The sequence below is a fragment of the Schistocerca gregaria genome, chromosome X, assembly GCF_023897955.1.
Source record: "Schistocerca gregaria isolate iqSchGreg1 chromosome X, iqSchGreg1.2, whole genome shotgun sequence".
In the NCBI taxonomy this organism is placed as follows: Eukaryota; Metazoa; Arthropoda; class Insecta; order Orthoptera; family Acrididae; genus Schistocerca; species Schistocerca gregaria.
This window is the reverse complement of record NC_064931.1, coordinates 697,885,267-697,900,064: the sequence shown is the minus strand read 5'-3', so window position 1 is coordinate 697,900,064 and position 14,798 is coordinate 697,885,267. Positions and strand designations below refer to the sequence as shown.

General features: G+C 39.4%; 1 protein-coding gene across 2 annotated transcripts in view; it reads left to right on the top strand.

Moving 5' to 3' along the window:
* Window positions 1-14,096, top strand: part of LOC126297406 (mitochondrial glutamate carrier 1-like) — a 179,891-nt gene extending 165,795 nt beyond the window's left edge. For both annotated transcript variants that reach the window (XM_049988163.1, XM_049988164.1), the window contains exons 8-9: window positions 4,810-4,966; window positions 11,922-14,096. In XM_049988163.1, coding sequence (XP_049844120.1) covers window positions 4,810-4,966; window positions 11,922-12,063 — 299 coding nt within the window. In that variant the 3' untranslated portion in view covers window positions 12,064-14,096. The remainder of the gene's footprint in view (window positions 1-4,809; window positions 4,967-11,921) is intronic.
* Window positions 14,097-14,798: the final 702 nt, after the last annotated feature.

The following is a 14,798-nucleotide window of genomic DNA, read 5'->3' as shown; positions in this document are numbered from 1 at the left end:
ATACCGTGCTGTTACAGGAAGTCATGCTTGATCAAGGTCCGCATCACTTTTCATTTTTAACCAGGCATAATGTCTGAGAAAGGAAAGAAATAATAATACCCAAGTCATCTTTACGATCCATTTACTTGGCTGATATTGTCTTCAAGAGTTACTGTATCTTCTAAGCTTCTGTAGACTAGAAGGCCACCTACTCAGAATACTCTAAAATACTCTTGAAGATCTTACACACATTCCATGTGGCCACCTCCTGGTCACACCTTAACTACCTAACTGCATCTCTCTCCCTCTTCCAAGTATATGCCTCTTATGTCATACTCTGCATTCTGTTCCTTGTTACTTGTTGAATCTTGCTTCAGGTGCATGTTTTACATCTACCTCTATACCAATATTCTGCAAACCACTGTGAACAGCATGGCAGAGGGTACTACTCGTTGTATCATGTATAAGGATCTCTCCCCTTTCCATTTATATATGGAACTTGTGTACAAGGACTTCTTAAGTACCTCTCTGTGTACTGTAAGTTGTCTAATCTTGTCTTTGTGGTCCCTTTGAGAGTCATATGTAAAGCGCTGCAATATATTCCCAGATTCCTTACAAAATACTGGTTCTTGAAACTTCGTAATTAAATTTCTGCGGGATAGTTGATGTCTATCTTCAAGAGTTTGTCATATCAGGATTTTCAGCATCTTTTTGATGCTCTCCCATGGGTTCAGCAAAGCTGTGACCGTTTGCGCTGCCCTTGTTTGTATTGTGTCCAACATCCTCTGTTGGTCCTGTTTCATGTATCTCACACAATTGAACAGTGTTTAAGGATGGATTGCACAAGTGTATTGTAAGCAATATCCTTCGTAAATTCATTGCATTTTCATAGTATCCTACAGATGGTTCAAAGTAGGAACCCGAAAAATTTGCAATTGTGATAAATGCATATATAGATGCAAATTCCTTATAAAAAAGTTTATTTCCAGCATATAAATATCAAAAATGTAATCATTTATTTGTTGCTGGCAATGCACATCATCTGGTGGAGGCCAGTTTTAAAAGACAATGTGAGTAAGAACGTGTTTGCAAAATAAAAAGTGCTCAAGTGCATCAACAGAACATGGTGCTAGATTCTCCTGTGCATTGTCATTTGGGTGTAATTGAATGGCTTGTATAAGATGCACACCAAGTAATGCATTGTAGAACTATAGCCGTCCTACGGATGAACGGTTGGCTATAATCTAAGAATGGCAGAAGGTGGATGGTTGAGGCAGGCTTGTGGAAGGCTCAGAGAGAATGGGCTATCAAAATTAATGTTTCATTTTGCAGTGTTACATTAGCAGTGCATTGATGAAAGGAGGCAACTGTGCCTTCACCAAGCGGAAAGAGGGTGGGTGGGTTGTATGATAGCAAGCAGCAGGCTAGCTGGCTGCGATAAACATGTTCCTAGCTCTGCTGATGCCTATGGTTGTGCCTGGCATGTGACTCTATTGCGTGAGCCTTAAACATTGGGTGGAAGTTGCACGTGAAGGTGGATACAAATCTTGCAAAAGTAGCAAACTCTGCTATGACTGACTGCAACTGTGCAGTCACTCCATGCAGCACAAAGATGCGCCTTGTGTGGGCTGCAACTGTCTGCCCCCAGGGCAAGAGTCCAACTGCTGCTGAAGTGAGCCAGGAAGGTCCACTGGATTGTGACACAAAGTCCACGGCTGGACTTAGTGCAGGATGCTGGTACTTCAAAGTAGAATCAAAATAGTGACTGCTGCTGGTGGTTCCATTTGGTCTCCTTGTCTGGCCTAGCCCATGTGTCATAGTGGAGCTACTTGGCTGTGAATGAAAATGCTACAAAATTGACAGCTATTTGTACAATATATCAGGCCATCTGTTATTCCGATGGGCTGCTTCTACTCGCATACTTGGTAATGCCACTGAAACACACTTGGGAGTAATACCCTTGCCTCCATTGCGAAAGCCATGCATTACTGCTGTACTGGCAGATTTAACCAAGTGGGCGTGGCTTGTCTCACAATAATCCAACAACTTCATTGCTAAAACTGAGATGACAATGCCCTGTACTTTATAGCTGTCAATGGCTGCTGTAATACTCCTCCACATATTCTCAAAGATGTACTCTCGAAATGAACAAAGGAACACATGTTTGTCTGCCAGCTAAAGTTTGAAAGTTGGTATAATTTATGCTGTGCATTGCTTCTTGTTTTCTTTGCTTATTTTGAAATTGGAGAAGGGTCTAATCCTGGTCATTTACAGAGTTCAGTTGGGACTCTCGCAACACTGGAAGGGATTGGCGATTTCCATGACCATAGGTCACTTCTGTCTACACAGAATACACGTTTATTCTGGTTGCCCTGTGAGAGGGAGGCAGACTTGTTACCTCCGCTGCTCCTTACAGATTGCCAGTGTACAGGGCTAAGCGAAATTTGCACACTTGGGCTTTGCAGCAAGACTCCTCACATACCAACAATAAAAAAATGTCTGTCACAAAATTTTGTTCGGCGGGTACATTTGACAGAAAAAGGACTTCAAAGAGTGGCAGTATGGCAACACAGTAACCACATATATGGCAACTATTTGTGTCAGCACATTTTAGTTGTGCTGTACAGTTGGTGCAGTGAATAGAATTTTGGGTTAGCATGCAGGAGGTAGAGTGTTCGTTCCTAGGTTGAGGTGAATTTTTTTCATTTGCTAATTTCATTCTGACATTTCATACTGTAATATACACCATTTCTTAAGTCAAATATATACTAAATGTACAACCTTTTGTAACACTGACCATAATAAATACGTGATTAGACAAATAAGAAATACAGTTGAAACAAATGACCTGTCACGGGACAGAATAACTACAAAAACAATATCAGATGCTAAAGATGATAGCACAGTACAATAACACATCTACTTATTATTTATGCTTCATGTAATAAGTGCTCAGATGTTGCACATAAGGAACCTGTGGCAGTAATAATGCCCATATTAATGACCATGTGACCTTAACAACAGAATACGTTGTCATTAGAACAACAGATGCTCAATGCAACCTCCCTGCATGTCCAAACGTTGCGCAACCTCTGGACCCTTCCCAGCAAAGCTGTGTCCACAGTAACAAGGGCAGCATGAACACACGCTACCAATTCTTCCACATTTGTTTGAGGAGTAGAGTGCACGTGTTCTTTCTGGTGTCCCCACAGCAAGAAATTCAGGGGATTTAGATCCGCCGAACATGGTGGCCATACATCTGAACCTCCATGTCTGAGCCATTTTCCGGGAAATGTTCCGTCCAAATACTATGACACATTAATTCCAAAGTGTGTAGGTGCACCATCATGTTGGGCCATATCCTCTGCCGAACATGTAGTGGAACATCTTCCAGAGCATCAGGCAGACAGTTTGAGAGTAATGCATGATACCTTCGTGCAGTCAACTGGTTAGGCAACATGTAGGGATCCAAACACCTGTCACCCAACTAGTCCAGATGTTGAAACCAAAGCACATTTTATATTCACGGTCGAGAGTGACATGTGGATTAACCTCACACCAATGGTGGGCATTGTGCATATTGAAGACACCCTCATGAGTGAAAACGCTGCTTCATCCGACCACATTACGGTGTTCACAAAGTCTTAACGACCGTGCGTTGTCCCCACTGCCCCCGTCACCCTTGTAGCCTAGTCCTGTGTATAGTGGCTCCCTGACCTATTAAACGCGACCTGGAAAGCCACTACCCTATGGCTTAAGACAAGGAATCTGCAGGCTACACAGTCGCAGAACTGTCTGGCCCCCTGATTCAGACCCTCCACTCAGCTCTGTAGCAAAGTACCACAATTGGTTCCAGTTTTGTAGATGATGCTACAGATGATGAGCTCCGCCATCATCTCACAAGCAAGACTGGCTTTCTTAACCACTTCAGCTAGTCACCTGAAACCAGAGAACATCTCCTTCAGTCCAAAGCGACACATGTTGAGTAATCTCGATTCAATTACTTGTGGTCAGATCAGTGTCTCCGTGTATCCCCCCCCCCTCCCCACACACAAAAAAGGTAATTAGTAAAATCAGTGCATCAATGTTTCCTCCTCCTCCTCCTCCTCCTCCTCCTCCTCCTCCTCCTCCTCCTCTCCCCCCTCCCCCCCCCCTTCCCCCCTCCCCCCCTCACTGTTTTCTAAGATGGAATTGTATAATACTTCCTACAATATGATGCAAGTGGTTTTAAATTAGTAGTAGTCACAACAGTGATTAATATTTAGCCTATGTTCCCTTGCAGTTGATTATTTTGAAAGTTTACTAAAATATTCCTTGAGTTCCCCATCTGTAATAATGAATGGTTCCATTTAGTACCTTTGATTTTTGAGGTTGACTGAAAGTAGTTATTATTTGGTCTTTACTGCAGAAATATAATCAAACAGAAAGAAAATTGCCATGTACACCCCTGACAGATATGACATGAAATGCAGAGTAGAGTAATTCAAACATCTTCTACATATGTTCATTAGCAATGTCTGAATTCTGGTAATTAAGAAATTATATATTTCATCAATATTCCTCGCCATACACAGTAATATTAATTCCCACAAATATCACTTAGCCTGGAGTTATCACAGAATCACTTCAGTATGACAGTGTGTTTAGCAGTTCCTCCAGTTTTGCTACTAACAACAACAATAAAAATAACAGTGCTGTGCAAATATGACCATACTGTCCTTCCTCCTTCTCTTTAGTTGACTAACTTTTTTTATATAACATAAAAGCTTTTCAAGATGTATAGCTAATAATTATTGTAAGCAAATTTACATTTCAGTTTGTTTGTTTCAGGTGAAGCAGTATTCTGGTGTTCATTTCTTGCTGGTTGTGCATCGGGTTCATTAGCAGCACTTGCTGTTAATCCATTTGATGTTGTTAAAACTAGACTGCAACTGCTGAAGAAAGCTGAAGGAGAGATGGGATATTCTGGAGTTCCTGATGCGATAATGTTAGTTCTCACATGTTACTTCTCTTCTCCTCCTCCCCCCCCCCCCCCCCCCATCCCATCCCATCCCCCCTCCCCCCCACTTCTGTGTGTGTGTGTGTGTGTGTGTGTGTGTGTGTGTGTGTGTGTGTGTGTGTGTGTGTGTGTAATCATTAATGTCTTCCTATTTCTAAGAATAGCAGATTATTTGTTTATGAAACTGCATAATATGAGTCTTTTTGAGAGCACTGTGAACCATTTGCATGCATGTTGACCTATTAACCCTGCAGTGTCTAGTTTCATTGAATTGGGGCCTGTAATTAGTATGCTTTGCCATTCATTCATATTTCAGCATCTGTTGATCACATCACAAAAGCGCACAAGTCAGATTTACACTGCATTTATGAAAATGCCATAAACCATTTGTGTAAGTTAATAGAAAAGCCACCACCTCAAAAATCTGCAACTTTATTACTTACGTCAAATAGCTAATTTTGATGTTTATCACCGAAAACCAGTTATGTATACACTGTAAGGGTAAAAGCCTGTTTTCAAGGAACATTGCAACTTTTAATATATGTAACAGGTATTTTCAGTCCTTAAATCAAGATAATCTGTAGAAGTAACTATCCAGGCTTTTTAAGTGTCATTTTTATGTAGTTTTCTAATTTCTTGCTGAATGCCTGATTGCTGAAGGCCTTTTAACCAGAATGCAGAGCTCTGTTTTGAACCCTAGACAAGGAGGTAAAGTTTACATTAAAATAATTTTACGTCATGTATAGCCATTGTGTGGAACTGGAAATGAATTTTATTATGCACCAGACATCCTCGTAAGGAATAAATGTACTGGGAAGTAAGTGTAGCAGTCCCAAGATCTTAAGGATACCTTTGCAAGGTGTCGAGTTATTTATTTTACAAGATATTTCTATAGCTTACCCTAGATGAATAAATATTTTATGTATTTTAACTGTTTTGTTCGAAAGAAGATAATTCCACATGACAATGGGAGTGCAAAATGTGCTGAAAAGGCTTCTTGATAAGTTTTTGTGTTTACTGTATTTTAACTAGTTATTGAGATGGGTTATGAGGAATTTTGCAAGTAATGTCTCATGTAAAGGGTGGTAATTAATCCTTTTGCAGTCAGCCATTTAAGCAATGAGTGCTAATAGGTCATAAAATTTAACACGGTCATGCAGTGTTGTATTTAAATTGAGAGGCAGTTAACAACTTCAAAAATGATGTCCATTTTTGTAAATGGGTATCACAGCTTCATACTTTTAGTTTCTCATGAAATTTTGTGATTGACTAATGAAAGCTATTTGGTCAGCACAAGATGTTAATATTATTCCTGAAACATCATCTCAGTGGGGTTTACCATCTCTCGTACTTGTCCTACACACTCAGCAGTGTGAGTGACCTATAAGAATCTGTATTGAGCCTATGTATAGCTCTAATTCAAATTGTGGCACGCTGAGGTCATGGCGTCAAGCTGTACACATCTACTTTACACACAGTAGCTAATATAAATAAATAAATAATCTGTAGTAAATTGTGACCTTACAGTCTAATAAATTAAACACAGGCAATGATGTAAATTAATTGATAATTGAGAAATGTTTGCAAAATAATGTTGGTGGTTCCACGAGGCTTAAGTTGCGCAAGTCTGATAATTTATTCGAAAGCAGAGTAGTATTATGCAGAAATAGTGGTCCTACAAAATATACTTAAACAAGATTATAAAATAATAAATATTAAATGGCAGTTGGTAATGCATGAAGTATAACATGAATGGTAATTGTCCCCAGTAATGGAACAAGTCATTGCTAGTTCGAAAGTTGCAAGTGCCGCTTGCAGCTGAATTTTAGTAAGTGTAACACTGCACCTCCAGTGTCCCAGAACAGAAATCGTACAAAAGTTTGCTATCATCTCCTCTGATGGCCCGTACAGATGTGTCCTTGTTTCTCTCTTGCACCCAAGAGACCTTCCACTGCTTGTGCCAATGAGGACTTGAAATACTCACCCCAACCAAAAGCATGACTTTCTTACATGTCATAAAATGCACAAAATGGACTGCTATTTTAATACTAAAAACCCTACATGCTAGACATCTATTTAAAATAGAAAGTGACTCGCTAACTTTTCCAACAATACTAAACCCAATATTCTTCAAATCAACACTTCAACTTTGAGTCTAACACACATGCACTTAAAATAAAATAAGATTTGCATTAGAATAAATGAAATATCCATCATAAAAGTGCTATACTGCTTCATTTGTTGTGTGAATGTGGAGGACTCTTCTGTTTTGATACATTTACATAATAAAATACTTAAAAACTACTCAGTATGCAGGAACTGGAACTGAAAAAGTATTGTAATTTTGCTTGTTGCAGTAATTGCTGTGATGCTGTGCTATTGTCCAACACCTAGTTAATTATCCTCAGCTACATTGCTTTATGTTAAATAGTAGAAAAGTTTGTGGAAATGTTTCTAGGTTTTCTGTAATTTCTGACCCGTAATTTTTTTTTTTTTTTTTTATTAAATTTTGGTTGACGTTTTACTCCTGGCTACCGCCCTGGAACCGAATTTCCTTCACCTGGACCAACACTCAAGTCTAATTTTGAAATATTTTCATCAGCCTGTGGTTTACGTAGCATACACATAAAGTTACAACAATCAAACGAATTAACACTTCTCAATGAGTGGGAACGTGTAAATTATTTTTTTAATAGCTTCATGGTTTGCTCCTCTCTGTGAAGTAAGATTAAGCTGTGGACACTGAGGCAATCTTTGTTTCTAGATGAATGCTATTATTTTTCAAATTGTGACTGGGAATGCACAGCAAACTTCATAACAGAATAAATGTATCATGAAACTTTTTTATTAGCAGGTTGTTTATTCACAAGTGCATTGTTTGTTGCTTCCGTGAGGAAGGTTGTAGAGCTTAATTTCATTTGCCTCTCTGTTTTTATTTATCTCTTTAAGTGTTTCTGCTTCCTTCTTTGTGTGTAATACACATAATTTGCTGTTTCTTTTCTTTCCTCCCCCCAACCTGTTCTCCGAATGATGTTAGGCTCTCTTTGTAGCACAAAATTGTTTAATTGCAGGTGTTACTTGGAATTATATTGAGGGTAATATGTTTAAGAAAGACAAGTTTGTCATCTACAATGCCTACTTTGTAAAGCTCTTCCAAGTAATCTCCCCTTTAACTTCTCTTCAAATATTGTGATGGAGTCATCAGTTAAGATTCCATTTTGTAGTATGTGAGCCTAATTGGTCAGTGTGATTCATTGTTGTTATTTGACCATCATGGTCAAATAAATAATCTTGTATCATATTTACATCTAAATCACTAATGTTAGTCTAATTTAAAACTAGATCATCCATGATTTTTTGCGCTATGACTCGTGTTGCCTGATCTAAAGTTGTATTTAACAGCTAGATGACAGTACTTATCTGTAGACAGCAGCAGTGTCAGTGAACAATCCAATGTTGCTGGTGATGCTATCTGAATGATTGATTGTGTGTGTTGCAAATATTAGAGCTTTTATTATGCTTCCTCAGGGCACACCCAAATTACTTTCTTTCCTGTTGAATATTTGATGCCCAGTTGAACGTATTGGGTTCTATTAGTCAGTCTTCAAGCTAATGACATATCTGTGAAGATGGCTCTTATGATTTTAAGCTGTTGTCCTCTTGAGTGAATGTAATTTTTAGACTTCTCCCACTAAATACCATTCTGGCAACCGACCTTCCTACCTCAAGCTTTTTGTGGTCTTTACTTTGTAAATACTCCTAAATATTTAATAATTGTGAATGTTTCCAGTGACTGAGTCAGTCATTTAATCAATCAGTGATTGGGGTTGACCACACGTTTATGTACAGTATATTATATTCGTTTACATTGTGTGTCGGCTCCCAGCCTCTGCACCGAGAGTTGACATTCTGCAGGTCTCCTTGCATTTTTCTATGGTATTCTGGCATTGAGACTTCGCTATATACACTCCTGGAAATGGAAAAAAGAACACATTGACACCGGTGTGTCAGACCCACCATACTTGCTCCGGACACTGCGAGAGGTCTGTACAAGAAATGATCACACACACACACACCACAGCGGACACACCAGGAACCGCGGTGTTGGCCGTCGAATGGCGCTAGCTGCGCAGCATTTGTGCACCGCCGCCGTCAGTGTCAGCCAGTTTGCCGTGGCATACGGAGCTCCATCGCAGTCTTTAACACTGGTAGCATGCCGCGACAGTGTGGACGTGAACAGTATGTGCAGTTGACGGACTTTGAGCGAGGGCGTATAGTGGTCATGCGGGAGGCCGGGTGGACGTACCGCCGAATTGCTCAACACGTGGGCGTGAGGTCTCCACAGTACATCGATGTTGTCGCCAGTGGTCGGCGGAAGGTGCACGTGCCCGTCGACCTGGCACCGGACCGCAGCGAAGCACGGATGCACGCCAAGACCTTAGGATCCTACGCAGTGCCGTAGGGGACCGCACCGCCACTTCCCAGCAAATTAGGGACACTGTTGCTCCTGGGGTATCGGAGAGGACCATTCGCAACAGTCTCCATGAAGCTGGGCTACGGTCCCGCACACCGTTAGGCCGTCTTCCGCTCACGCCCCAACATCGTGCAGCCCGCCTCCAGTGGTGTCGCGACAGGCGTGAATGGAGGGACGAATGGAGACATGTCGTCTTCAGCGATGAGTCGCTTCTGCCTTGGTGCCAATGATGGTCGTATGCATGTTTGGCGCCGTGCAGGTGAGCGCCACAATCAGGACTGCATACGACCGAGGCACACAGGGCCATCATCCGGCATCATGGTGTGAGGAGCGATCTCCTACACTGGCCGTACACCTCTGGTGATCGTCGAGGGGACACTGAATAGTGCACGGTACATCCAAACCATCATCGAACCCATCGTTCTACCATTCCTAGACCGGCAAGGGAACTTGCTGTTCCAACAGGACAATGCACGTCCGCATGTATCCCGTGCCACCCAACGTGCTCTAGAAGGTGTAAGTCAACTACCCTGGCCAGCAAGATCTCCGGATCTGTCCCCCATTGAGCATGTTTGGGACTGGATGAAGCGTCGTCTCACGCGGTCTGCACGTCCAGCACGAACGCTGGTCCAACTGAGGCGCCAGGTGGAAATGGCATGGCAAGCCGTTCCACAGGACTACATCCAGCATCTCTACGATCGTCTCCATGGGAGAATAGCAGCCTGCATTGCTGCGAATGGTGGATGTACACTGTACTAGTGCCGACATTGTGCATGCTCTGTTGCCTGTGTCTATGTGCCTGTGGTTCTGTCAGTGTGATCATGTGATGTATCTGACCCCAGGAATGTATCAATAAAGTTTCCCCTTCCTGGGACAATGAATTCATGGTGTTCTTATTTCAATTTCCAGGAGTGTATAACAGCATTATTCACAAATAGATTCTTGGACATTGTGACATCTCCTATTTGTATGCTACTATCTTTAACATGAAAATACATCGTGATCTATTCAGATAAGAATGTGAGTATGTTTTCCCCTCCCTTCCTCCAACTGCACCCTTGTTCTTAACTACTATTTCAGGCAATTGTTGTCGGTTTTGTTTTCCTTATGTGCTTGTTTAGTTTAGAATAGTCTGATACCAGGCTGGTCTGTTAAATTATTTAATGCGATATTTTGAGGAATTCCTTTAGCTACACTTGAGATGGTCTGTTATTGAGGTGATTTGGGGTTGTTAACCAGTACTTGCTCCATTTATTTGAGAAAAGACTTCCATTAGAAGTGGTAAAGATAAGAGTTTTCTTGTATATCAGAAAAGTTGTTTTCATTTGCATTCACACGAATGCTTAATCATCCCCCACAAAATGTCTGCAATAAATCAGGGTTGCTGACAGCACAGACATGGTATGCAATATTTGAAAAATTCCACAGTGTTTCATACACGTGTGTTGCACTTCTTTCACAATACTAAATATTTCTTAATGATGAGGTTCACTTAAGCCACTTTGAAGTACTGAGAGATTTCTGTTTTACACTTTTAGACCTGCCTTATTTTGCTAATTTCCCTTAAAGGTAAGAATATAGAGATTATTATGATTGCTCTAGAGGAAATGACTGTAAGGAAGGGAGCTTCTGATTTGGAAGGGGTGCCAACTAAGTGAAAATATTCTTGCTTATTAGTTGGTTTTTTATGAACAAGGGTTTGAATTTTAGCTTCAGTGTCAAGACAGGTGAATTTGGAGAAGTACCAGGAAGCAGTGATTTATAATTTGTCATTTACACCTTCATGCACACAAGATAGAGCAGTAGTCCAGGAAACTAAGAATTGATGCAAAATATAAAGAAATCTCTCAGCAAAGCATTTTTAATGTAGGAAACAAAGGCAATTTTTATATGGTGTATATTCGTTGGAGTGGGTTGATTAATTCTAGTGCCAAGGTGTTTGCCAGGCTCCCTTCAAGCATAAAGCGAAATTAAAAACATTTCTTACCAGCAACACCTACATATTATCTGGGTTGTTTACTTTGAAATGGTGAAAATTGTTATTTCTACTTGGTATGCAGCTAACAGACCTTTATCATTGCAAATATGTATGACTCTCATGTTTTGATAAAGACAGTGTAGTCCTGTAAATGTTAAGGAGACTAATAGCAGCTGTTGAAACAGTGCATTAGAAAAGGTTAAAGTATGCCCTGAAAATTGTTCTCTTATTACTCCAAGTTCTTCACACAGCTTATGTTGAATTAAAGCGGAAGGGGTTACCTATACTGTAAAATAGTATTATGTGTAGTTGGAAACAAATTTCTTTTTTGAAAACTTGGACACTCAGAATACCAAATTTGTTGAGCTCAAGGGAGATTATGTATTTGTTTCTGCAAAGAGAACGTATTGTGTAATGTGTTTTGCCAAACTTATCACTACAAACCCATCCTGTATATGAACAGCTTATTTACACCACGATTTCTTTTCCAGAAAAATACTCAAGAATGAAGGTCCTCTTGCATTTTTCAAAGGTGGTGCTTGCAGAATGATTGTCATTGCACCACTGTTTGGAATAGCACAAATGGTGTATTACCTTGGAGTTGCAGAGTACATAATGGGCATCAAACGATAAGACAATATTCTTATTCCCAACTGAAATGACAATAATAGAATAACTTTTATGTAATATGTGTATTGACAACCCTGTTTTACATGGAAACACTGCCATTTCTATTTACATACAGTACTTGATCTTGCTCACCACTGCAAATGTTTATTTGTTTCACAATAAAATAACTTTCATTTGATTTCCAGAATTGCTCTTTTGCTAAATGTTTCAAACAGTGAATGCATTAATATTTTTAAGGAAGTGTTGGAGCAGAATATGTTGTGTGAATACTTGCGAGCATAGGTAAATGTGTCAATATCTCTAAGTAAATACTTATTAAATATTTTTAAATCACAATCTCCAGCAGTGCCTATCGGCCTGCTCCACAGTATTCTGTATTTTCATTGGTTCTATATGTAGGAGAAGAGAACAATAGAAGTAAAGTCAAATGAAAAGAGCAAGTGACAAGAGAAAGCAGGAACAATTCGGCAAAAAGGCAGGAATGGTTTGAAGAGTTGCTATTTCCTTCATACTTCCATTAGATAGATTTTTGGGTATAGCTCAAAGCCACTATTATGAAAGACAATAAGTATACACTTTCAGTGTTTAATTGTAATGGGAAGAAATCAAAAAATTGTACTAATAGACGAAGACAAATGTTGGCAGTGTGTGTTCCATGTAGCAGGGTGAATCCATTCAGTGTGTTCCTTAGTATTGTTAGGAAATAATCTTAATGTTTGTGTAATGCATGTATGTATGATGATGAAAATGATTGTCAAAAGTAATGTGGAGCGAAAAAAAGAAGAGGTTCTAAGCCTGTATGTCTGTGCAGTTATTTTCCTTGTCCCCTGCAAGAAACAGGTGTGTAGCAAAGGTCAGTTTCTTTGAAGTGGGAAGAACACCCTAATCGCTGCTTGCTCTCTGAATGGCATAAAATGGCTGTGTGTAATGTCTAACAGTTAACATTAACCCTCCACCAGTCCCACCATTGTACCTGGCATATTTTAACTGCCCATTGTTTCCAGTCAGCTTCGTGGAATATTGGCATCAGCTGTTTGTTGCACCAACACTCTTCTTGCTGCCTGCTGCTCACCTCTCCTTTGTTGCAAGTTTTTTTCTGTCCATAACCATTTATCTACTGACTATTGTATGGACTGCAATGCACAACCAGTGGAGGGTTAATAGATGTTTTTCCATTTATTGTTGTTGTTGTTGTTTATGGTGGTGATGATGAAGATGATGATATGGTGTTTGAACAGTTTTGTCCAAAAAGGCAGTATGCACTGAGTAGTAATAACTTAGCAGTTGATCTTCGATGCTCAGGTAACTGAACTGCAAGGGAAATTGCTTTATTGGTATTAGGTTTCCGGCGTGGCATTGTCTCAAACTCAAGTTTTTGCAAATTCAGATCCATATGGCCTGGTGTCTTAGGAGTGCCAGGCAGCCCATTTACACTGTGTCATGTTATAATCTGAGCTTGTACATGTACTTTGGAACATATGGGTCAATCTTATGCAAGCAAAATTATGTCAGCTTCTTAGAGTTCAAAGTTCCACTGCTAGAGACCTCTAGCAGTAGGAACAATACTGATAAAACTAACTGATACACATTCTAATTATCATCAGATGGCTAATGCAGTGTGCTTTTATTATTTATTTTTATAGTTATTGTTATTATTTATTACTACATAATGACACTTCATAATATGAGGTTATGATAAGCATCTGCTTGCTTAATGCTAAACCCATCTTAACCTTGACAATTTTGTATATGGAGAATGGCTGTGTCTATTATAGAGTGATTGTTATGTTCGTGTGGTTTTGTAAAGTCTGTAAAATATGAAAATGTTAACCAATAAACTGATTTGTCTGTATAACTTACATTTAAAGAGGAGATTTAATGACAGCTCTGTTTCATAAACAGTTTTTTTCATTTATGTACTAAGAGATACATTTATCAAGTTGAGTATCATATCAATATCCTGTGTGTATGTACGTTCTTTAAAGTGTTAAAAAAATTTTAATGTGGTAATAATAAAAATAATAACTGTTACAGAAGGCAGTGTTTTTGTTCCTTCATTTAGTTAATTATATTCACAAGCTTCTCACATTACAAAATGCCAAGTTATATGTACAATCTGTGAAGCAACAGTAAAATGTTTGTTTTCTTTACAGTTAGTTTTGGGTGACACGTACACCACTAATATATGCTTTAAGCACAAATTCCATAGGTATCCAGTATTTATTTTATAGATGTAAAGTGCAGTTTTCTTATGAATGAAATCGTGTTGTGTGTGCAGTTCCAATGCAGTTACTGTAGAGTTAAATCAAATTATTGAAGTAATTACTTCACATATCAAACAGATGGTAGTGTTAAGTCAATCAAAAAAGTTACAGAATGATGTAGAAGCTGTATAGGTACTTTATTATTACTATTTACAGGGTGTTTAAAAAATGACCGGTATATTTGAAACGGCAATACAAACTAAACGAGCAGCGATAGAAATACACTGTTTGTTGCAATATGCTTGGGACAACAGTACATTTTCAGGCAGACAAACTTTCGAAATTACAGTAGTTACAATTGTCAACAACAGATAGCGCTGCGTTCTGGGAAACACTATAGTACGATATTTTCCAGATATCCACCATGCGTAGCAATAATATGGCGTAGTCTCTGAATGAAATTACCCGAAAACTTTGACGTGTCTGGCGGAATGGCTTCACATGCAGATGAGATGTACTGCTTCAGCTGTTCAA